We start from the raw sequence: 25,993 nt of genomic DNA on the forward strand, positions 1-25,993 counted from the left end.
AGCCCTTCTTTCAGTCCCACCATCTTCACAGGTGCGCTTGGTGGGAACATGGGAGAGGGCCTTCTCGGTGGCTGCTCCAGTTCTTTGGACCTCTCCAAAGCACCCTCCTTGATGGGCTTTCAGAAGCAGGCTAAAACTTATTTGTTCCAGCAGGCCTTTGAAAAATAATCTGGTCCTCCATCTATGTTAACGACTTATAATTTTGTCGGGTATTTTAAATATTTATGTATTATTATTATTATTATTATTATTATTATTATTATTATTATTATTATTTACATTTCTTTTCCTAGGTTTTACAATGTATGTTTTAAACTTTGTAAGGCCGCCTTGAGGCCCAGTACTGGGGAAAAGGTGGGATAATAATAAATAATAATAATAATAATAATAATAATAATAATAATAATAATAATAATTTCCTGGGCAAGGTGCTTGAGCGGGTGGTTGCAGGACAACTCCAGGCACTCTTGAATGAAACGGATTATCTAGATCCATTTCAATCGGGTTTCAGGCCTGGTTTTGGAACGGAAACTGCCTTGGTCGCCCTGTGGGATGACCTCTGTCGGGAGAGAGACAGGGGGAGTGCGACCCTGTTGGTTCTCCTGGACCTCTCAGCGGCCTTCGATACCATCGACCATGGTATCCTTCTGGATAGGTTGTCTGAACTGGGAGTTGGAGGTACTGCGTTGCAGTGGTTCCGCTCCTACTTGGATGGCCGATTCCAGAAGGTGGTGCTGGGGGATTATTGCTCTGTGCCGTGGCTCCTAAGCCATGGGGTTCCGCAGGGCTCTATTTTATCCCCTATGCTGTTTAACATATACATGAAGCCGCTGGGGGAGGTTATCCGGAGATGTGGACTGAGGTGTCATCAATATGCGGATGACACCCAGCTCTACCTTTCCTTTTCATCAAACCCAGGTGAGGCAGTGACTGTTCTGAACCAGTGCCTGGGCACGGTAATGGACTGGATGAGGGCTAACAAACTGAGACTCAATCCAGACAAGACGGAGGTACTGTTAGCGGGTGGTTCATTTGTCCGGCGAGGTGATGTTTGCCCTGTCCTGGACGGGGTTGCACTCTCCCTAAAGGATCGGGTCCGTAGTTTGGGGGTGCTCTTCGATCCAGAACTGTCACTTGAGGCACAGGTGAACTCAGTGGCAAAGAGCACCTTTTATCAGCTTAGGCTGATATACCAACTGCGCCCTTATCTGGACAGTGATAGCCTAGCTACAGTTATCCATGCTCTGATAACCTCTCGTTTGGATTACTGCAATGCGTTATACGTGGGGCTGCCTTTGAAAACGGTCCGGAAGCTTCAGCTGGTACAAAACAGGGCAGCCCGTGTACTAACAGGGACTGGCTGGCGAGATCACATTACGCCAGTCCTTTTACAACTTCATTGGCTGCCAGTCCAGGTCCGGGCCCGATTCAAAGTGCTGGTATTGACATTTAAAGCCCTAAACGGTTTGGGGCCAGGTTATTTGAAGGAACGCCTCCTCCCATATGTACCTACCCGGACCTTAAGATCATCTACAGGGGCCCTTCTCCGTGAGCCCCTGCCAAAGGAAGTGAGGCAGGTGGCTACTAGGAGGAGGGCTTTCTCTGCTGTGGCACCCCGGTTGTGGAATGAGCTCCCCAGAGAGGTCCGCCTGGCGCCTACACTGTACTCCTTTCGTCGCCAGCTGTAGACCTTTTTATTCACTCAGTATTTTAACACTTAATTTTAACTTAAATTTAAATTATACTGTTTTAACTCTGTATTTTAACCTTATATCAATTTTGCTGCGTGGTTTTATCCTGGTTGTGCTTTTTATATTGTATTTTGTATTTGTATTTTTAACTTGTTGGTTGTTTTATGATGATTTTAATTTTTGTGAACCGCCCAGAGAGCTTCGGCTATTGGGCGGTATAAAAATGTAATAAATAAATAAATAAAATAATAATAATAATAATAATAATAATAATAATAATAATAATAATAATAATAATATCCTGCTTGGTGTAGATGTGCCATGGGCCCCAACAGTTGTCAGTGCACTTCAAAGCAGTAGTGTAAATCCTGCAGTGCACTTCAATACTGCCATAAAGCAGTAGTGTGGCTCCTGCCTTTTATATACTGTTTTCATACTGCTTTCATAGTGGAATATCCTGCTTAGTGTAGATGAGCCCCGTATCTCCTCCAAATTCCATTAGTGCTGGCAATAGCTGGCTTTATTGTGTTGATGTATTGGTCACCTTTCATTTTGCATTCATGATGTTGAAGTTAACTTGCAATCCTCAGTTTGCCCTTTCTGTGTAAAGGGTAAATTCTGCTGCACAATAGTCTGCTATGGTGAATCCTTGGTTGTGCATATTAATCCAAGAGCCAGCGCAGGATTTATTTACCCGAAGAGTGCAAAAGCTTAGTGAATTTTTTTTGTTTATATATGACTTAAGTGTCTCAGAAAGGACAGGTTGCTTACCTGTAACTGTGGTTCTTGGAGTGGTCATCTGTGCAGTCACACATATGGGCTCTGCGCCTGCGCGAAGCCCCGCTTCAGGAATCTTCTATAGCTAAGAGGCATATTGGGCGGGAACCCCTTCCCCTCTACTGCGCATATGCAGAGGGGTTCCTGCCCAGATTCCCTCAGTTCTTCTGAGACCAGTAGGCCTCATCTGAGGAATTTGGATACTTTTAGGTGTATCTGAAAAAACTAGTTGATAAAGCATTAGTAATATTTAATGGACACCAAGAGGGGAGTATGGTGGGTGGGTTGTGTGACTGCACAGATGACCACTCGAAGAACCACAGTTACAGGTAAGCAACCTGTCCTTCTTCTTCGTGGTCTCTGTGCATCACACATATGGGTGATTAGCAAGCTTTTACCCACCTGGTGGAGGGATGGTGTCCTTAGGTGAATACAGATGACAGTACTGCTCTGTCAAAGGAGCAGTCAGATCTAGACCTGACGTCCAGTTTGTAATGTGACACGGACGTCATTGGTCGAGCCCATGTTGCTGCCTTGCATATCTCTGGAACAGTAATGCCACGATGAAAGGCAGATGATGTAGAAACAGCTCTGGTGGAATGACCCTTAACTGTCATTAAGGGTGGTTCCAATTTCTGCAGCTGGTAGGCTAGAGTAATACACTGAACCAGCCATGAGGAGAGCCTCTGAGATGATACAGGATGGCCTTTCCTGTTTCCCCCATGACAGACGAATAGGCGTTGTGATTGGCAAAAAGGAGCAGTGCGCTCTTTATAAAAAGCCAAGGCCCTTCTTACGTCAAGTGAATGTAAGGTCCTCTCTAAGGTTGTTGATGGAGAGGGAAAAAAGGCTGGTAATACAATGTCCTGATTGACATGAAAAGCAGAAACCACCTTTGGTAGGAATTGAATGTCAGGACGGAGTATGACCTTGTCATAGTGAAACACAAGGTACAGCTCATCTATTCTTAATGGGCATAGTTCACTCGCACGCCTTGCAGATGTGATGGCCACTAAGAAAACAATCTTTAACGTGAGAAGACGTAAATTAGTGGTTGCCATAGGCTCAAACGGTGACCTTGATAGTGCATGTAGCACTACGGACAAACTCCAGGAAGGAGAAAAAATTCTTACTGGTGGGTTTAAGTTAAATAGGCCCTTTAAAAAACGCTTAACTGTCGGGTGTGAAAAAACCCTAAAACCATCAATGCAATCATGGAAAAAAGAGATTGCTGCTAAGTATACTTTTAAAGAAGAAACTTTCAGGCCCTTGTCAATTAAGAACAACAAAAAGGACAGGATCTGATGAACAGAACAAGTGTTGGGAGGACAACCTTTCCCAGATGCAAAGGAATTAAATGCAGACCACTTCCTATTATAGTTCATCCTTGTGGAAGGTTTTAATGCTGCATCTAAAACTTCCTGAATTTTGGCTGTCACATTATCGTCCACTATTGAGGGATCAGCCTCCACGCGGTCATGTGGAGTGTGTCTAGGTCTGGATGGTATATGTGGCCTTGGTGCTGGTAGAGAAGGTCCTTTCTCATTGGCAGCTTCCTGTAGAGGCCCCTCGACCTGTTTAACAGTGTCGCGAACCAATTCTGCCTGGGTCACCAGGGTGTCAAGATTATGCAATCTGCATTGTCTTGAATAATCTTGGATAGTATCCTCGTTATTAGAGGAAATGGAGGGAAAATATACAGGAAGGAGTGTTTCCAGTTGTAGAGAAAAGCATCTCCTAGTGATCCTTTTCCCATTCCTGCCCTGATAGGTTGCATACTGTGTTGTCTTCTGTTGCGAAAAGATCTATTTGTGGTCTCCCCCAGGCTCTGAATATTTCCTCGATGATCAAGGGATGCATCCTCCATTCGTGGACTACTGACTTGTGCCTGCTGAGCGAGTCTGCCAGCTGGTTGTCCAGACCTGCTATATGGACTGCTGTCAAGAATATTCGGTGTCGAGTGCACCACTCCCATATGTGAATGTTAAGGTTTATCAATGGTGGGGATTTTGTTCCCCCCTGTTTGTTGAGGTAGAAGACAACTGTTGTGTTGTCTGAAGTGATTTGAATATGTTGGTTGGATATTTCTGTTTCGAACGCCTTGAGAGTTTTTTGGACTGCTAATAGCTCGAAGTAATTGATGTGTTTTCTCTTTTCTTTTGTTGACCAAAGTCCTTGCACCCTCAAGGAGCTGAGGTGGGCTCCCCAGCCGGTGAGCGATGCGTCTGTTGTGACTGATTTCGTTGGTACGGAGGGTTGGAATGGTACTCTTCTTGTTAGATTGCGGTGGCTTGTCCACCACCTTAATGATTTCGTGACTGCCGGTGTCAGAGTTAGAATGGTACGCCTGGCATTCTGCAGGGGGTTGAATAGTTTGTTGAACCACATCTGTAAGACCCTCATCTTTAGTCTTGCTAAAGGTACCACCATGGTGGTTGATGCCATTAGTCCTAACAGTCTCTGTACTGTATAGGCCGTTATGATGCGTTGTCTTATTACTTGGACTGACAGGGTTCTTATGACAGTTGATCTGTCCTCTGGCAAGTATGCCCGGGTAGTGTTCGAATTTAGGATTGCTCCTATTATTATTATTATTATTATTATTATTATTATTATTATTATTTATTTATATAGCACCATCAATGTACATGGTGCTGTACAGAGTAAAACAGTAAATAGCAAGACCCTGCCGCATAGGCTTACAATCTATATATTTTATAGTTTTGGTTGGAGAGAGGATTGACTTCTCTGTGTTTATTAGGAGACCTAATTGACACATGAGATCTTGGACAAAGTGTATATTGTGTTGCAAGGTCTGTTCTGAGTCCGCTACCAATAGCCAGTTGTCTAAATAAGGATATATCTGTATACCGTGATTCCTGAGATGGGCACAGACTACCGCAACACACTTCGTGAAGACTCTGGGTGCAGTTGAGAGACCGAAAGGCAACACTCGATACTGGAAGGCTTGATTGTCGATTATAAAGCGTAGGTAACGTTGACTGTCTCGATGAATGGCTATGTGAAAATAAGCATCTTTTAGATCGATGGAGGCGAACCAAGAGTGTTTTGTGAGCAACGGCAGTATAGCGGGAAGGGAGACCATTCGAAACTTTCTTGGTGTTATGTAGATGTTCACCTCCCTTAGGTCCAAAATGGGACGTATCCCTCCATCGGCCTTCAGGACGGCAAAGTATCGAGAGTAAAATCCTTGGTTCAGTTGTTGTTTTGATACTGGACATATTGCTCCCTTCTCTAAGAGGGAATAGACTTCCTCCTTTAAAGGTGTGGTTGGTGTTGTTATTTTTAAAATCCCCATAGGGGGTAGGGTATCGAGCTCTATTTTGTAACCCCCCTCGATTATGGATAGCACCCATTTGTCAGATGTTATTTGAGACCAGGCCTCGATTGATGGAGCGAGGCGGTTGCCAAAGGGGGGATTGGTGTTGTGAGGTTTGGTGAAGTCAAAGACGCCGATTTTGTTGAAAATCCGGTCTTTGGTGTTGGAACTTCGATTTCGAAGGTGGGAACTGCCTCCTTCTCTGTTGTTGGGGCAGCTGTCTAGGACGTTGTTTGTCGGGTTGATAACGTGGCACACTTGACCCTGTTCCATACCATCTTCTGGGCTTGAAGTATTGTTGCTGCACCACTCCAATTCCCATCTTTCTGGCTGTTATTCTCGCCTTTTGGACCGTATCCATCGCTTCATCTGTTGTTGAGTTGAATAGGCCTGTCCCATCAAAAGGGAGACTTTCTATACGTGATCTAGCTTCTTGTGAAAGGCCTGCTGATCTTAGCCAGGTGTGTCTGCGGAGTGCCACTGACGCTACCATGGATTTAGCTCCACAATCTGATTGGTGTTTGGCCGTTGCTATTTGTTGCCTTGCCATACGCGTAGCTTCAGCATGAAAGACTCTAGCCAGCTCCCTTTGGTCGTCACCTAGATTTTCGCATAACGACATCATCTTTTCCCATAAGAAGAGCTGGTACCTCGACATCATCGCTTGGTAATTAGCTATCTTTAAACTGAGGGATGCTGTAGAATAGATTCTACGTCCCATTAAGTCTAATCGCCATCCTTCTTTATCAACCGGTGCAGTATGCACCCTCTGAGATTGACCTTGTGCTGACTCAACTATTATTGAGTTCGGTTGCGGGTGTGTAAACAAAAATTCGGCGTCCTTTTCAAAGACTCTATACATGTTATCGAGGCGTTTAGAGGAAGGTTGGAATGTTGCAGGCTCTTTCCAGTGTTCCTTAACATTCTTTGATAAAGTTGGGAGAAACGGAATCACCACTGGAGTTGTGGCATCTGTATAAATAGCCTCAAACACGGGGTCTGCCAATCTTTCTAGTGTTTGCTTCATCTCAATTCCCAAGGACTGTGCCATTCTTTGAATAAGGCCTGCAAAATGTCCCAATCCTTCTGATGGAGATACAGCACCTTGCGCCTCGACTATCAAGTTGGGCGACGGTTGAGATGGTGTTGCTGAGGTGATCGATATTGAGTCAGAGCAGTAGTCCTCTATCGATTGTGGTGAGGAAGGAACTTGTATGGTTTGAATTTCCATCTGTTGTGACTGATGGGGGCTTATTTCTGCCGGTCTGGCTATTTGGTGCGCTTGAGTATTTACAATTGGTTGGGGTGCCGATATTGTTTCAGATGGGCGATGTCGAGAGGGCGATCTTTGATATTGATCCTCCGGTTGCGGCTCCAATGCCAACAAGGTTTCAGATGGAGGACATCGAGCGGGTCTAGGTTCAAGTGCCGATGTGGTCTCATATGAGCGACGTCGAGCAGGCGATCTTCGATATCGATCGTCTAGCTCTTGCCAGTCTGCATACTGATAAGTATGTCTTGGGGGAAGCGACCATCGTGATTCCCTTTCCCAATCTCTTGCAGGAGATCTAGATCGATGCTGCCTGCGATAGTAATATGATTCAGATTCATGATATCGGCTGTCGAATGACCGCAGAGACTCTGGAGATCGATGGTGAGTTGATATTGGACGTCTATAATCTATCCTTTGTTGATCCTGGACAGGTAAGTTGGTTGATGGTGAAGCAGATACTTGGGCGGTCGGTGCTCGTAACTGCTCCCTGCTATGGGTACAGGATGCATCCCTTATTTCCCCTTCTGACAAGGATGGTGTCGTTCTTCGGTTGACTATTGAAGTGGCTTGAGCTCTCGATATTGACCCTTGAGGGATTATCGGTGGTGGTGCCAATACCGGTATGGATATCGACGTCGAAGCTGTTTTCTCAGTGTGTTTATGAGATGTCTTAGACTTTTTCTTCTGTTTTCCGTTGTCAGCAGTTTTAGGCGTTCTTGCCTTTTTCGATATTTTCTTGGCTACCGAGGTAGCTAAGGATTGCCCTGGCGTGGCAGGGGTATCCAGTCGGGGCCGGTCCGCTCGACTTGTTGTCGGCTGGATGGGAGCTGGAGGCACGAACGGCTCTTCTTGTGCCATAGCAGGTTTATCCACTGCTCTGAGTGCCTTTTCCCACAGCTCAGCCCTTAGTTTATCCGCTTTGTGGCGTCTGGTGAGTTTGGAGAGCACTTGGCAATGAGGACAAGCGTCTACCTTATGGCCTTCTCCCAAACAGATTACACAAAAATTGTGTCCATCAGAAGGAGGGAGTTTTGTGCCGCAACGGGCACACTTTTTAAACGGGGCCTTGGGGCCCATGCGGAGTCCCTTAACGAGACTTTATCTTCAAAGTGCCGTGCAAACTCGTCACAGCGTGCTACCGAGGGTTCCACCATCTCTCGCCCTGGCCCAGAGTGTAACGAGAGAATTGGAGTCTGAGGTAAAGTTGGAGAATAATAACAATATAAATTTTTTTTATAGGAACGCAGAATAAATGAAGAAACGATGAAGAAAGAGAAGAGAAGAGAAGAAAAACGAAGGTAAGTCTTAGCTGTTTTTGTTTGTTTTAAACCAGCGGTTCTCAACCTGTGGGTCGGGACCCCTTTGGGGGTCGAATGACCCTTTCACAGGGGTCGCCTAAGACCATTGGAAAACACATATTTCCGATGGTCTTAGGAAACTGTATTGACTGAACTATGTCATGTATCATCTTTTGTATTATTAAAGCTATTGTTATGTATTATTTTCATTAGCAAACCATCCCATGACAATGGATCGTGTAGAGAAGAACGAAAATAATTTTATGGTTGGGGGTCACCACAACATGAGGAACTGTATTAAAGGGTCGCGGCATTAGGAAGGTTGAGAACCACTATTTTAAACGGAAGTGTTCTCAACGAGGCTGTCGCGGTGATGGTCGAAGAAGAACTGAGGGAATCTGGGCGGGAACCCCTCTGCATATGCGCAGTAGAGGGGGAGGGGTTCCCGCCCAAAATGCCTCTTAGCTATAGAAGATTCCCGAAGCGGGGCTTCGCGCAGGCGCAGAGCCCATATGTGTGATGCACAGAGACCACGAAGAAGAAAGTGAGTCTTACAAAATTCCAGTGGTGGGGGGGGGCTGCGTGATGACATCATCAACATGGCTGCCATACTATTATGTAGTGGCGACATTTAAATATGCATAACTTCTCACCTGTTTATGCTACAGAGATTATTTTTTTCTGAAATGTTTCAAATTTAATGACAAATACTTTTTGTAATTACACATTTTTGTTAACTCCATTAGTTTTGGAGATAATTTCATTTGAATGTAAAATCAGTGTTCACATTGGTTATGTATGACGTTTAACCATGATTTACTCAAAAACTATGACTTTTGAAAGAATACTCAATAACAAAAAAGTTGCATTTTTAATGAGGATTAAGAAAATATATAATAACATGGGGTTTACCCCAACACTTACGAAATTATGAGAGATACCTTATTATACATTCACTTTCTCAGGATTGTATGATTTTACAGTTTATTTCACTTCAAAAGCATCCACCCTAAATATCTCTCGATCTGATGCACAGATAATTTTGAACATATTCAACCATGATTTCTACAGTTGAACATGTTCAAATGTTGTTTACAAAATTTCAAACAGGACGAGTATGATGAGATATTTAAAAAGACAATTTATTAGGTTGAATTGTTTTTAACAAATGTTTTTAAAATCTTCAACAAAAATTTACAATTTACAAAATAAAAACTATGTTCTGTGAGAAGGGTTAACAAATAAATTTCATCGGATGTCCTCTTCACTTTCATTGGAACTGCTATCATCACTGTCAAAATCAGTTTCCTCGTCTTCTTTTTCACTGTTCTCTTTTGTGGCCATTTCAAGATTTTCAGGGAGTGCTGGACCATCGTACCATTTTATGTGGTACCTGCCATTTCCCAAGTACCAGTCATGTTCAGCAGGATCAAGGCCATCATCAGGTTTTCTACAATCTGTTCATTTCCACAGCCATGACACTGAATTGCTTCTTTTATTCTTTTGGATCAAAGCATGTTTAGATGGAGGCAGCATTGTTGGGTCAATCCCTTTAACTTTGGAGAATGCCTTAGACTGGATCTTAGGTGTTGTTTTCTTCATAAATAGTCTGTATCTTGCTTCACTCACAGAGGAGTATCTAGGGTACTGTGTACATGACACAGACAAATTTCAACCCAGCTATCTTTTCTTCTGTTAAAGTTAATGACTCTCCTGAGAATTTCTTGGAATTCATTATTCTTTTTCATGATTTCAAAAGATTTAATTTTTCCCTGTCTTGCAAATGCAGCTGTGAAATCAGACACTGTAAAAGCATGGTAGCCAGACAAGGCCTCTACCAGATGATGTCCAAGCTCCTCTGTGACACATGTTACATTGATCGTCCTTCTGCTGTTGTTAGAAGACACGCAACAATCAAACCAAACCTGAGAGTTTAGGAAGTGCTTTTGATGGTAAATTAACAAAACCAACACATGAGTGTCATTTGCTCTAACCAGGATATTCTTTGTCTGATCACTATCATGTGATGTATGTTGGATGTGCCAAATAATCCTTGTGTCTGCCTCTTGATGATGGCAAGCAAGATCAGGCACCTCTGTTGCCTCAACACTGACATCCTTGCTGGTGTATTTGTAACACATAGTCTCTGCTCTGACAAAGAGAATTTTGCCTGCTAGAAGTGAAGCGTACTTCTGATTTTTCCACTCATTGCATAGGAAAGGTGTAAGGATGTTTTAAATTGCTCTTTCCAAAGTGCATCAACTAACTTTTTGGGGGTCTTCTGATCTGCGGCTGTTACTTTGATGTCACTAGTTGGTACAGTTGTTCGCCGTTCATGTTCATAATTTTTTATACTTTGATAGCCATAAGTGTCAAGCACCAGGTGCACTTCCTTAGCTGGTGTACTAGTAATGTGCTCCAGTAATTTACATGCAAGAGGTCTGTAAGTTTCCAGGAACTTCAAAGTGTGCAACATGAACATTGCATCATATACAGCCACATCTATGTGAGGTTGACCTGTAGTTATATCATGCTCCTCATCTAAATTCTGGTACTTTTCTAGCCTGTGCATCAACTTACTTTTGTCTGTTTTATTCACTGATCCACCAATCTGAGCAAGAAAGAATGGCACAGTAGTTAGAGAATACTCAATGACCTTTTTCACATCACATTTTTGAACAGCTGCCATATGAATTACTTTACCGAAAGCATCTAAAGTGCATTTGGCAACCTCTAGTTTCTTTTGTTTGGTTTTCAAGTTACTTGATGCAATAGAAGATGCGCAGTTAGCTACCAAATTTTAGGGGATGGGCTTTTCAACATTCTTTGGAACTTGCACATACATTTTTTTGAACTTTTCAGCAGCTTCTTGCCCTTTAGAATAAAATGAAAGAAGATCCAGTGTGACTTTTTCATTGATTGTCTGTCCAGTTGAAATGTTCCTTAGAGGCGCCTGAGGATCCAAGTCTTGAAATGGGTTTAAAAAACTATTCAGGGTTGAAATTATTTTTTCAATATCTCTGTGATCATTTTCAATGCGTCCTTGTTGCAAATCATGCTTTGAATCTGGAGCTTTTGTAATTCCACTGCTTTCAAGTAAGCTGTTCACTATCTCACTTTTCAATGACCTTGTGATCATCCATCGGGCTCTAACAGATTCTGAGTTTGCAAATGCCGTGATGCCTGTGAACCTTGAAGCAGCGTCAGCATTTACAATATGCTCTAGTGCCATGTCAACTGGTACTCTAGTGAATGAGTTACTAGAGCACTTTATGCCTAGACCACCTTGAGAAAGTGCATATATGAGTTCAGGGGATTTGATTCCTAGGATGAGAAGTTTCAGGACGTACACTGTCATCCATCGAGCATAGATGTTAACTAGATCAATGTACTTTTTGTCCGGGAATGGATTTCCATGGTCCACAGTTTTAGACTTACCCACCTGATGTAAGGGTTGCAGGACATTTCATCAGCCAACTCGAAATGTCAAGGTTAACAATCAGAGCCTTGGCAGGAGTGACTTGATTGCCAATTAGGGCTAAATTGTCTCTGTAGATAAAACTTTGTATATAAGTGCTGTACAGAAATGTCTACTTATCTCTCTCCTGTGTAAACTGATGTCCGTGATGTTGCTGTGAGTATGAAATGAAATGCTGTACATATCTTTGAGTATCTAAGCTTTATGCCTCAGTAAATCGTTATTGAAGAAACTGCTGTCTGCTGTAATCTGTCTAACTCTGGTCTGTGGTTTCCGCTGTGCACGGTAAAACTTCCAGCTGTGCTATCTCTCTCTCGCCGGGGAGAAAACTTTGCTACCGACAGGTTATGGGCCCAGACTGTGGATGCCTAAGCTGTGGATGCCCAGAACGGGATTGAACCAGGCTGTGGAGAATCGAGCTGTGGAAGTCCAGTGTGAGAAATCCCAGGCAGAGGCTGGAAAGGACGAGACCAGCAGAGGTTAGCAGTGTGTTTAATTTCAGTAATGCCAGCTAGGATGAGCTGTGGAGCCGACTAAATCCCTGGAGCGACTGCTGTGTCGTTGGGAAGGCTGTTTGCCTTGAGAAGTCGGTGCGGTGGTCTGGAAGCTGGAAGGAGAGGTTGAGTTCGCTGACTCAAACACCAAGGTTTCTGAAAGTGAGAGCCGGTCGGACGTGGAAGAGTTAAGTGAGGAGGCTGGAAATAAACTCGGAAAGATGGCACAGAATCAGTTGAGTACCAATGTTCTTGAGCAATTAACGGACACTAATTACCTATCTTGGTCTTTTAAGATGGGGATGACACTTAAAAAGGACAGTCTGTGGTATGCGGTGGCTAATCCACGGCCGGGAGCATTGGAAGATCAAAGTGAGTGGGACCAGCAAGCGGAACGTGCTAAAGCTATGCTTGTATTATGTATGCATAATATATAATGTCTTACATAGAGCACTCGGATCCTCCTAATGTGATTTGGACCAAGTTAAGAGCCGTGTATGTGAGAGAGACGGCAGGAAACAGAATTACCATAACAAGGGCGATTTATCGCACCAGGATGGCAGAGAACGGGAGCGTGACTAAGCACTTGCAAAAGCTGAGAGATTGCTTCAGTCAGCTCAGTGCTTCTGGTATGCGTTTGTCTGAAGAGCACAAGTGTTATATAATTCTGTCAAGTTTACCTCCCTCTTATGAAGTGTTAGTGACTACTCTTGAGAATACTCCTGTACAGGACATGACGATGAATTTCATAAGTGGACGGTTGCTCAGAGAGGAGCAAAAGCGGCTTGAAAAAAGAGCTGCTGTAGTCCAGTATTGTGAGCCTGCTGCGAGTGAAGGAGTTAAGAATTCGCCCAGAGGAAAAGCAGCTGAATATATCTCTGTTGATTCTAAAAGGAAGGAGAAAAAGTCGAAGCTGAAATGCTATCGGTGCGGCAAAGTCGGTCACGTAAAGAGTGCCGAATGAAATTGAAACCTGAATCGGCTTGTGTGGAGGAGGCACAAGGAAGGAAAGTATGTTTTCTTTCAGGTGGCGTTTTTGATGGAAATGATGGAATTTGGCTTATTAATTATGCGTGCAGCAGAACTATTAGTAATCAAAAGGATCTGTTTGTGGATTTGGAGAAAACCTCGTTAAAGGAAGTGGGTTTGGCAGACGGGCAAGTGGCAAAAGTCGTTGGCACAAGAACCTGCGCTGTATCTTCGTTGAGAATGAGCCTGGATGATGTGCTGTTCGTGCCGGAGCTGAAATATTGTCTGCTTGGAGTTTCCACTTTAACGGAGCTGGGTTTTACGATCAAATTTGAGGCTGACAGATGTTTCGTGGAGCGTGACGGAGAAGTGCAAGGGACGGCAGTGAAAAGGAATGGTCTTTTCTACATGGAGCCTGGAGATGAAGGGGAAAAGCCGTGAGTTGCACAGACGAGTCGGATGGCAAGCAACATTCCACCACATGATGGCTGTGTGCATTTGTTGCACAGAAGAATGGGACACGCAAACTTCAAAGCATTGGCTAAAACTATTCAATGTTCTGAAGGTGTTAAGCTGAAAAGCTGCAGCAAGTTTTTAGACTGTGTTGTTTGTAAAATGTCTAAGTCTAAGATTGCTAACATTTCCAAAGCCAGGGAGTGGAGAGCTAAGTTAAAGGAAACCAGATTCCAGCTGGACATCAGGAAAAACTTCCTGACTGTCAGAGCATTGCGACAATGGAATCAGTTATCTAGGGAGGTTGTGGGCTCTCCCACACTAGAGGCCTTCAAGAGGCAGCTGGACAAGCATCTGTCGGGGATGCCTTAGGGTGGATTCCTGCATTGAGCAGGGGGTTGGACTCGATGGCCTTGTAGGCCCCTTCCAACTCTGCTATTCTATGATTCTAACTAGTCCACATGGATCTCTGTGGTCCTTTTGAAAAAAAAGTCTTGGGGGTGCTAAATATGCCTTAGTCATTATTGATGATTATTCAAGATACTTGTGGATCTACTTTCTTAAGCAGAAGAGTGAATATCTAAAGTTTTTCAAAATATGGCTAAGATATGTGGAAAGATTTTTCAAAAAGCAAGCATTCATTTCCACTTCTTCGTGTGAAGCAGAATATGCAGCCTTATCTGAGCTCTGTAGTGAGTTAATGTGGTTCCTGCAGCTGCTAAAGGATTTTGAAATTGTTTTCGATTTACCAGTTCCTGTATACTGTGACTCCCAATCATGTATATCTTTGGCAAAATCAGATATGTTTAAGACGAAAACTTTGCTACCGACACTTTTGATACAACTGAGCTGTTTTTCTGTGAAATCCTGATCTTGTTTTTGCTTTGAATTAGTTGAACTCATCACTTGCTTTATATTGAACTTTCAATAAACTGGAATTTTGTAAGACTCACTTTTCTGAGACACTTATGTCATATATAAATAAAAAATATTCACTAAGCGTTTGCACTCACTGGGTAAATAAATCCTTCCTGGCTCTTCGACTATATGATTAGCTGCTCTGTCCCACTAGCCCCAATTTGGCTTCTTTTTCATGTTACTTTCCCCCACAACAGAGAGATCCAATCCTTGTTAATTACATTGTATTTAATACTCAATTATCAGTTCTTTAAAATGCCTTAAAGTCTCCCTATAGAGAACAGAGCATGCATGGGCCAAATTAAATGCAAGTCTAAACATATCACTCTGAAAAAATCAGATTTTTTTTTTAAAGCAGATGCAGGTGTCTCCAAATTTTCCCAACCCTAGCTGTAATCCTATTAAAAATCACCGCAATGCTGCTATAAGCCCTCCAAAGTTCCCTTTTATGCCATTAAAAAACAACAAGCCTAATGTGCTATAGAGTGACATTTTTAAGGTTACACCAAGGGCCTTGCTAGACCATGCCGGATAAGCCGGCATGGAGGCGGGGCGACGTCATGCTAACTTTAACGTGCGCCGCCCCACCTCCTAGACGGCCAACACGCAGGGACTATGGAAGCCCTGCAGTATCGGCCATTTTTTGTTTGTTAAAGGGGCCACGTGCGGCCCAAAGACTCCGGACAAGGTAAGTTTTTTTTTTTACTTAAGCCCCCCCATCCGCCCTCCCTCCCTGTCCCCGTCGTTACCCTCCGCCCCCCTTGCCGTCGCGTGTCGCCCTCCGCCCCCCTCGCCGTCGCGTGTGTCGCCCTCCACCCCCCCTCGCCGTCACATGTGTCGCCCTCCGCCCCCCTCGCCGTTGCGTGTGTTGCCCTCCGCCCTCCTATCTCCCCTCCCCCGGGATCCCCTCCGGCCCGATGGGCACAGCGCTCGTAGCGCTGTGCCCAGTCCGTGGCTTTTCCCGGCTACTCGCGAGTTCCGCAGCCCCGGCCTCAGGCCGAGGCTGCAGAAAAGGCATGCCATAAGCAACTTCGCTTATGGCGTGCTAAGGGAGGCTTCAGTGCGCCTTGAGCCCGGATTCCCCTGTGCATCATCTGGACGCACAGCAGGGAAACCGGGCCTCAAAGTGCGCTAAGGCCTTGTCTAGTAAGGCCCCTAGTTTTGCACTGATTTGGTCCTCTAGTTACTCAAGCTAAATTTGCTATGAACCTGATTTTAAAACAAGAAACCACTTTAGATATTGTCTTGTTAATTTTTCCACTTAAATTCCCACATCTCATTAGACTCCCACAATTACAGAATAACAACTAATTCCTAAGTTTTGTTTAGAATAAGAAAGAACAAAATTGAGGGCCAGTCTAGATGTTAAATGCATAAATCTTTTAGTGTGCCCAGTTTTTGTTATGTAAGGAGTCAGCTTGGAAGGGGAGGGAGTGGCATCATTGAGACCATAGAGCATAAAGATAAAAATGAAAACTTCCCTGTGTCCTGCTGAAAATCTCCTCCCAGTCCCTGCTGCTATTGGCCCTGGGAGAACACTTCCATTAATGCCAAGAGAATCTTCCCTCCAAGGGTTAATATTAGCTTTAATAGGGAGCAGGTGGGATGGGGTGTGTAGGAAAAGGGTTCACCCTGCCTTCTCTGAAATATGATAGTTCAGGCTCCAGCAACTGCTATTTAACAAACAAAAATTATGCACATTAAAAACTTACATGCATTTAATGTCATATGTAGTTTGCCCCCATAGCATATTCTTACTATAATGCAATACTGTTGTCTAAGAATATATTCTATAGAAACAATTTTTTAAATAAATGCTATGTTAAATTTAAAAAAGTCTGGATAATCAGCACCGGGATCTCATTGTGAATTTACTGGAAGTATCTCCAAAGAAAGAAGTGTTTTTAAAATGTCATAATTACTAATGTCTAGCCGTCTTGCATTTAATATTATGAAGGGTAACTTTCCAAAGTATCCTCTGTATAAGCTCTAGGCACGTGAAGGTCCTTCATGAAACTTTGAGGCAATAAGAACCAAGTGTTTCAGAACTCAAACACTTCATACAAATTAGTTTTCTCAATAAATCCTGCACTAATTCTGTGCTTTAATGTAGTATTTATGTTACATTTATCAATCTTGATTTAAAAGAAAATGTAAATCCAACTGAATTTCATACCATGATGGAAAATAACCCAAAGATATAAGATAGAAATCCAACACCACTTTTTATTTCTGCGATAACGATGGAACATAATTAGTTGATTTCCTCTTTCTATCACACTTAAGTTTAATTCAAAAGCACGGGATGCAGAGATTTCATAAGAAAAAGATATGCAGCAGATTACCTGGCTGTCAGTCATTTGGTAGAGATGTTTGTAGACCATGTAGACTTGGAAAGAATTAACACCTGTTTACAGAAAAAATGAATTGATGCAAAATAAGAGTTAATAAGTACCTAAGCCATTGAAAAAAGCAGCAAATTGTGCCAATTTTTATCCTGAACGTATTAGATACACAAGAGATGTTTTTGAAACTTGATCAGTTCTTTGCCACAAATATGCCTTGTGAAAAAGGCCTTCTGACACCCCACTGGGTAAAATGTGTAGTGGAGCCAGTATCCTATTTTTATTGAAAGAAATTACATAGAGCACATCTCTAACATTTTTTTATGAAGAGAATGCATTCTAGGCATTATCAGATTAAGAACGCTTATTTTATTATGTATTTTTTCACATGACTATCCCACAGTTGTATCTGTATTTCTTATTCCCATAAACCAAGAGTGGGCAACCTTCCCCTCCCTGCTGCCCCCTGTTGGGGGATGCATTCCACCATGGTAATCTGCTGAGACTCAGAATTGAGTGGGGGTGAAGCAAAACATGGACAGAGCCAGAAGTTCTCTTTCTGCCACTCCTTTTTCTCTCTTCCCCTCTTCTTTCCCATTCAAGCCAGCACCACCATTCCCAGCAAAAGGAGCAGGTTTTGCAAACCTTAACAGAATTGTCATATTGGTTGTGACAACAATTCTAATGTGTAAAAAGTATAAAATGTGGAAATTTAGTAGCAAAGTGCTGCCATTTTGGGTGTGTGTGGAGGGGAGAATGAATGACCAACAATGGCTAACTAGTAACCCACTGGAATGCTGAATCAATTTTAGAAAAAGGGTTCAGCACTGTAGTTATCTCCTTTAGCATTCATCCCCATGGAAATTGAAGGCACTACCCTCCGCTAGAAAAGGCAGTGTGACATCATAATGGACACCTTCTCTAGTTTCATTGGGAGGGGGACACCAGAGGCATTTTGTAAACCACCCAGAGAGCTTCAGCTATGGGGCAGTATATACATTTAATAAATAAAAAAATAAATGGATAAATTGGAATGTGTGTTTCAAACCTTGTGTAGATTTCTGCCTACGGTCTTGCAAGCTACAATGAGTGAATAACAGAACAGCGAGAGCAAAGGCCTCTTTTATTTAGAACTGCTTTCTCTCAAGCCGCTTCTTCTACCCCACTCCAAGAGCTCACCTCAATCTTTTGTTCCCCTTCTCTTCCTGCTCCCATGAGTTTTAGGGACTCTTGTTTTCCCAATCCAACCCTTCTTCCTCTATTACCTCTTCTTACAAATTGTGCAGTCCACGCATGTCTGTGGCCTTGCTTTTTCACCTAAAGCCTGGCTTTGCCAAGAATGCAGCTAATTTTGCAATTGGAGTAAAAATCTTAATGAAGGCTGTTCATTACTGGTGTAATGTTTGCTTCTGTATTTTTATTGCAAATGTTTTGCTCAACTAATTCCCTCCCCAAATCAGTTTCTGGAATGAAATTCATGTAAAACTCAATAAACATGCCAAGTCTTGCCTGAGTGTTGATCTTTTGGGTGTGAATTTCCTTCTTTGCCATAGACACTCTGGCCGTTGCTAGATGAGGGTTTAGCCCGGGCTGATACCCAGGCTCACCCCAGTGCATCCAGATGATGCACAGGGGATCCCGGGAGGTAATAAAGGGAGAATATAAGGTTAAAGCATAAAGTCTGTGTGTCCTCACAACCTCCCTAGGTAACTAATTCCATTGTCATACTGCTCTAACAGTCAGGAAGTTTTTTCTGATGTCCAGCTGGAATCTGGCTTCCTTTAACTTGAGACCGTTATTCCGTGTCCTGCACTCTGGGGGGATCGAGAAGAGATCCTGGCCCTCCTTTGTGTGACAACCATATAAGTATTTGAAGAGTGCTATCATGTCTCCCCTCAATCTTCTCTTCTCCAGGCTAAACATGCCCAGTTCTTTCAGTCTCTCTTCCTAGGGCTTTGTTTCCAGACCCCTGATCATCCTGAATCAGACTTCTATAATTCTAGTCTTCTATGCACTGCAGCTCTCAGTTTAAATGTTGAGCAGACTTTTGAACTAATTTCCCTAGCATTTAGAATGGGTGCATTGCTATCTATGCTATGCCTTTCGTTATATTTTCTTAATATGTATAAGTGATTGAGTCCATTCTAGAGTTCATATAGTGTCAACCAGCCAATTCCCAAGTTCAGTTATTGTGTACATTTTTTATTTTTATGTGTTCAATAACATTTCCATGCTTTCAAAGAGGTGTGTGTGTGTGTGTGTGTGTGTGTGTGACCGATCTCTGCCAAGACGTGCTATGACCAAAGTTTAAACATCTGAGACGGGTGTATCTCTGAACATGTGTATGCTTGTACATGTATCCAGAAAGGACATTTGGCAACAGTTCTCTCTGCTTTGATTGCCCAGTTTCTTTTCTTTCTGCATGAGGCACTGAGCATATCACATATGGCCTAGCATAAGGATTGCTTTGTTGTCATGCTAATAATTTTTGCCATTGCCATAACTGAGTAAGAAGGGGCACAAGAGTTTTCCACAATGACACGAAATGACAGGAATGAATTCATGAAAGGAGACCCTATAACAAAATTATGCTTGCAGCATAGTCACTAAGGTTTGGTAGTGTTTTCTCTGAAAATACCCTATGGCATACCCATTTTGAGGCAATTACATCTTCAGCTGCCTGTCTATTGGGGCCTATAAAGAAACTGCACTATACTGAACCAACCCTAAAGGTCTTTGCAGTGGGGTAGCCACTGCAGAGATGAACTTGATGTAATCCAAAACAAGTTCCTGCGTATGCTCTTGGCAGTGTCACGCAGTACACCTGGTGCATTATTAAGGACTGAACTAGAACTCCCTTCTCTAAAAACATGTATACACAAATCCACAATATTGTATTGGGGGGAAATTACTATTGTTGCCAGAACAACATTTTATCGTGGTAATGGTTTACCCTAAAAATTTAGCAGAGTGCGAATAGCAGCAGCAGCGTGGAGCTGGAAATGGTTTCAGCTTGGAGTTAAGAACAAAAATAGAGCACTCACGGTCTTTGGTCAGTAAGAAACTTTACTGACACTAAATAAATTACTTACAGAATAAATGGTCATATATACAGTCCTTTCACCAACAGTACAGCAATAACAACGTAGCAATATCCTGACAACAAACGCAGCAGTGAAGATAATATCATAGCAGTAAAGAAGCCTTACAACATGGACTTCTTAAATACACTTTTCTCCTTGGCCCAATTAACCAATAGTCTCTTCATCATGTACTTCTCGTACCGCACGTAGGCCAGGGAAGAATCTGCTTCATACTGGACTTCTCCTGGCAGAGACAATCTGGCCAAGGACATCTTTTTAACTCTTTAGAGTCCTTTTCCTTCTGTGGGTAAAAACCTAACCCCAACACATTTAGCAAAATTATGCTTTTTGGATTTGCAGAATAAAGAAGGCAAGGTACAATCTTGTAGATGCCTGATATTGAGCTACTCAATCCTCTTAACAACGACAATGCAGGATTTATCCAATCATAAGTTCCAAGATATTGTGTTTGGTGAAGATGCCAAAAGAGATTCTGAATACATAAAAAACCTGTAAATTTGCTACTTGGTATACCAAAATCAAAACAGATCATAAAAGGGCTACTTATTTGCAAGAATTAACCTTTTCCTATTAGGTATGCTTTTACCCAGCTCAGATTTCAAATGATGCCCACTGAGTATCTGGCTGGAAGATTTTATAATAGACCTGTAAAAGAGCGCTTTTGCATATGCGAGGAAAGGAAAGGAAAGGAACCTCTCGTGCAAAGCACTTGAGTCATTGCTGACTCCTAGAGGGACGCCTGCTTTCGCTGACGTTTTCTTGGCAGATTTTGTAGCGGGGTGGTTTGCCATTGCCTTCCCCAGTCGCGGTTACCTTTCCCCCAGCTAGCTGGGTACTCATTTTACCGACCTCGGAAGGATGGAAGGCTGAGTTGACCTGAGCCGGCTGCCTGAGAACCAGCTTCCGCTGGGATCGAACTCAGGCCGTGGGGAGAGTTTCGTCTGCAGTAACTGCCGCTTACCGCTCTGCGCCACACGAAGCAGGACATATTAAAGATCTCGTACATTATATCCTATAATGTCCATTATATAATTTGCCCAGGGCTAAATTTATTCTCCCTTTCCAGACCACCTTAGAAGGCCAATCAGATTATTTTAAAATTAGATGGCTGTTGGCTGATGTGGACAAATTCATCAGCTAGGATAGGTTTATTTGCGCAAGCTGCAAGAAAAATAAGAGCAGCCTTTCTAAACCATACTGCTGTCAAATCCTAAGGGAGTTAAACAGAAGGAATGTTTTAAATCCTGATCATTTTATTGTATTCTTGTTTTATTGTATCAAATGTTTTTCTGTTTTATACTTGTGTGCGGTGTGTTTGTATTGTGATGGCCATTGGCTATATACAATAAAATCTTGAGTGAGTGAGTGACTAGATAAGAAGTGACTACAAGATTTCCTGGAGTCCTGCTATAAGATGTAATTTGAACAGAGTATCTTAGAAGAATTTTTGTGCAAAAATAATCAGTTACAATCTAAATATATTAATATTAAAAGGGCACAGGAGTGTCCATTTAGTTAAGACGAATCACAAAAAAAGACTTCACCATTATAAGCCTCAAAATTCTACTGCTTATAAAAATGAAACCTGTTGAGACAATAACTGGAAACTTGTCATCCGATCTACTTGAGAATAGATATACAACTGTACAAAATTTCAACCTGATAAAAATTGCCACAGTACTTTTTCAGTTAAAAAGTACTGAAAATTTACACATTTGTACTTTTTCCCCCTCCAAGCTGTACCTCAGCATATCACATATTTCTTTCAGATGTTGGTGAAAAGTACTGATATAAGTTATTCTCATTTGTCAAGGAGGCATGCCTTTCATTGGTTTGTTGAAAGTCTGAGTAGCAGTTCAAAAATTAATAGGGTTTCTCTGAAAGCCTATAGCAGCAACTACAGGCAAAGTTATGTCAAGCATGCTCAGTTATACTGTGAAGTTAGAATGATGCCAGCACTCCAATGTTTTCAGAGGAATTCTATTACAGAATGCTTCTATGTGTCATGTCTATTCCTTTTGTTATGGAATATGATCTCACAATAGTGGTGCTTTTGCTGAGGTGTCGCTGAGGGGTTTGACATGCTGACAGGTCTGTCTAAATGGTTAGCACCATACAACATTCATCCCCAATGTTAGTAGCAGCAAATTTTAAAGTTCATTATATCTACATGATAATAGTAAGTCACACAAAACCATCCCAAGGTACCACAGAGCCACAAATCTACTATATCACTATGGAACATTCTGAAGGAGCAGTCTAGTAAGAGCCTGTTGGGCGTGTTGTCCATTTAGTTGATAGGCAACTGTCTTGCTTTGTTAGACTAATTGAGCTTAGAGGATAGCTCCTAGCATTCACACTCACTACAGGTGTGAAGAGATGTCTAATTACTGAATAAAGCTTTGTGGATTGCACAGCAGACCTGTTTATTGTTTCACATCTCAGTGGGAGGGCTTGGAATCATGACAGAAAATAAAAAAAACAGTGACAGTTAAAACCATGCATCAACTGATAGTGGACTGAAACATCCAAGTCTTTAAGGTCCATCTAAAAATAGTCGCTGAGGGAGTCAGTGTACATTTTGTGGAAGAGCATTTCATAAGGAAGGGGACATTTCAGAAAAGACCCTGTGTCTTGTGCCTACCAACCTGATAGATTGACTGATAGGCATTGAAGCTGAAGTGAGGTATCTGCCTCCAAGCGTATCTCCTAAGATCCAGTTCTTATGTATGCTTTGCAATGCTTTACTCATATTCGGTATATTCACAAACTATCCTTGTATAATACTAATCCTGCAACTGTACAGAACATAGACAGCAAATCCAAAGGCAGAAAAATTGCCACAGCAAAAGCCCTGCTGGGGTCATGTTGGCAGAGGAGCAGCAGCAGCAGCATTCTCCTTTTCTTCCTGCCTGGGATTTATTTGTTTGTTTGTTTCAACCTATTTCCTTCCAGTTGGGTTATGCTACCTCCAAAATTGATGTAAATTTCCCCTCATATTGGAGGCATGTTTCAGGAATTGGAGGGCTTTGGATCCTCTGGACCCAAAGCCTCCCCTTGTGAAGGAAAGCTTTGGTCCGCCCAGCACCCCTGGAACAAACGTCCGATTTCCCAGGCATCCACCTCCCTAACCCAAGACAGTAATAGCCAGCCCTTCAGAGAATAACCACACAAACACACCTTAAGGACCGAAGAAGTTTATTTACACACACTAAAACTAACACGTAAGGTTCCAGTCAAGAGTTAAGCAAAGGCATGGAATGCGAAGGGGGTGGAAAGAGGAGGGGGGAGGAAAGAGGGTTTGAGGTAGGAAAAAGCAACAAGCAAACATCAATCAATCCCTTAAAACTTTGACCCACCATAAATCCTGCCACAAAGGCGACAAGTCCTTCCTGGAGAGTCCGGACACTTAAAACACAAAAAAAACCTATCTAAAACCAAGCCTGACCCAGCTTGCTGGGGATCTCCCATTCCATGCACGTGTGAGTCCAGGGAAGATGGACGGTCCCTGGCTACCCACTCCTTTATCCCTTTTTGGGTCTGTTGGCATCGTGATCCATCTAACCAATCCCAAACCCCCCTGGCGCCCCCTCCCTTGTGGATGCCCCCCCACCAGGCCGTTGTTCCCACAGCTGAAACGAGTCAACAACCCCTAGCATGACCTTGGGCCAGGCTGATAACTTTCCAGGTGTTGTTGTGGGAAAGATGGAACGCTTAGCTCAGCCAACTATTCTCTCCAAGACGGACCTTGAGAGTTGCTCCCATACACTCCCTCCCTCCTCCCTGTTACGAGGCCAGGGCAAATCTGAACAAGGCCAAAACAACGGAACAAGACTGCAGCCATTTTGGCGGCTGGTCTTCACACCCCTTATGCACTGACACCCTTGATCCATCTCCCCTTTTTTAGGGGGTGCAACATCCCGGGAGGAAGAGGACGTTGTGCCCACCATTTTGTTTATTTTTTTAAATCCAAAATGTACGCAGGAGCACTCTTATGAAAAAAGTTTTTTTAAAAAAACAACCACAACACCTTTCACTCCCCACCCACCCCACCCCTGATGGGCATGGAGCTCCTGAGGAGCTCTGTGCCCAGTTCCTGGCTCCTCACAGTTACTCATGAGGAGCCGGGATGAAACTGGGACAGCAGCCCACACCTCCCGTGGTCTTGGGATTATCCCAAGACTGCAGGAAAAACCGAGATTAAAGTGTAGAGCCATATCCCAGGGAAAGGGAGGGATCATCCCTCCCTCCTCCTGGGATCCCCTGTGCATCATGTAGATGCACAGGGTCAATCCCGGGAAGATCCCTGAGATATCGCCCCATTTTGATAAAGGACAACAAAAACATCAGATTCATGAGTTTGATGTAAGCAGTTTGTTGATAGGGAAATTATTTTAAGAGACTAATAGTTTAAGTGCAAACCAAAGTACAGGATGGTATGTTATATTAGTAAAAGGACTTTCAGTATAGTTCAAATTAAATACAGGAGCTGAGGCAAATGTCTTGCCATTTAAAGTATTTAGTAGGTTACTAGGGAAAAATGTACTAACTAAAAGTGACGTAACTCCTGTGGCTTATGGTGGGACACACATATAGCCTTTGGGAAATGCAGGTTGCTTACCTGTAACTGTAGTTCTTTGAGTGGTCATCTGTGCATTCACACTTAATGGGGCTCTGCGCCTGCGCGGAGCCTTCGTCGGACTTCTAATAGCTGAGAATCTTTTTTGGGCGGGAACTCCTCCCCCACCGTGGTACGGTATATATACGGTGTTCCCGCCCACTCCCTCAGTTCCTCGAGACCGCATGCGATCCCGGGTTTCGGGAGAATCCATCCTCGGTATTGACAGATTACTGACACCGAAGTGGGGACGGTGGGGGGGGGGGTAGTGTGAATGCACAGATGACCACTCAAAGAACTACAGTTACAGGTAAGCAACCTGCATTTCTTTTTCGTGGTCTCTGTGCATCACACTTAATGGGGCGATTAGCGAGCTGACTTACTGGTGGTGGGTGAGGTGTCCCATTATAAAACAGATGAGAGTACGGCCCTTCCGAAGCGTGCGTCGGATCTGGCGTGGACATCGAGTTTGTAGTGTTTTATGAATGTGGAATGCGATGTCCATGTGGCTGCTCTGCATAACTCTGAGAGAGGAATGCCTTTGGCGAATGCGACGGAAGTAGCCATTCCTCGGGTGGAATGCGCTTTGAGGTGGATCGGTGGATCTGTCTTGGCTATCTGGTACGAGAGTAGTATTGTCTCACGGATCCAGGTAGCGATACGTTGTGTTGAGACTGGAGAACCTCTTTTAGGTTTTCCGTAGCAAACAAATAGTCTTTGGGTATTCCTAAATGGTTGCGTACGTGCTCTGTAAAAGGCTTGTGCTCTCCGCACGTCTAATAAATGTAATTGTCTTTCCAGGTCAGTCGTCGGATTTGAGAAGAAGGACGGTAGCGATATGGGCGCATTGATATGGAATTCCGATGCCACTTTTGGAAGGAAGGAGATGTCTGGACGAAGGGAGACGGATTCTTTGTGAAAGATGAGGTAAGGCTGGTCAACTCTTAGTGCAGTGAGTTCACTAACTTGTCTAGCTGAAGTTATGGCTACGAGAAGCGCAACTTTCCATGAAAGGAGTTTGAGTGAACAAGTCGCCATTGGTTCGAAGGGCTTTGACATAAGGGCCCTTAGAACTAGTTTCAGATCCCATGGGGGGGATTGTATCCTTTGAGGTGGTGCAAGGTTCTTCAGACCTTTTAAGAAAGTTCTAGCAAGGGGGTGCGAAAATAGTGTGTACCCTTGGTAGGTTGGGCGTGCGTCGGATATAGCTGCAAGGTAGACTTTAATTGAAGATG

The 25,993-nt window shown here is 43.2% G+C and overlaps 1 protein-coding gene across 1 annotated transcript in view; it reads right to left on the reverse strand.

Annotated features, from left to right (window-relative positions):
* Positions 1 to 25,993, reverse strand: part of CRMP1 (collapsin response mediator protein 1) — a 235,575-nt gene that overhangs the window by 106,876 nt on the left and 102,706 nt on the right. The window contains exon 5 of the mRNA XM_063134405.1: positions 17,037 to 17,098. Coding sequence (XP_062990475.1) covers positions 17,037 to 17,098 — 62 coding nt within the window. The remainder of the gene's footprint in view (positions 1 to 17,036; positions 17,099 to 25,993) is intronic.

The sequence above is a fragment of the Elgaria multicarinata genome, chromosome 9 (assembly GCF_023053635.1).
Source record: "Elgaria multicarinata webbii isolate HBS135686 ecotype San Diego chromosome 9, rElgMul1.1.pri, whole genome shotgun sequence".
NCBI lineage: Eukaryota > Metazoa > Chordata > Lepidosauria > Squamata > Anguidae > Elgaria > Elgaria multicarinata.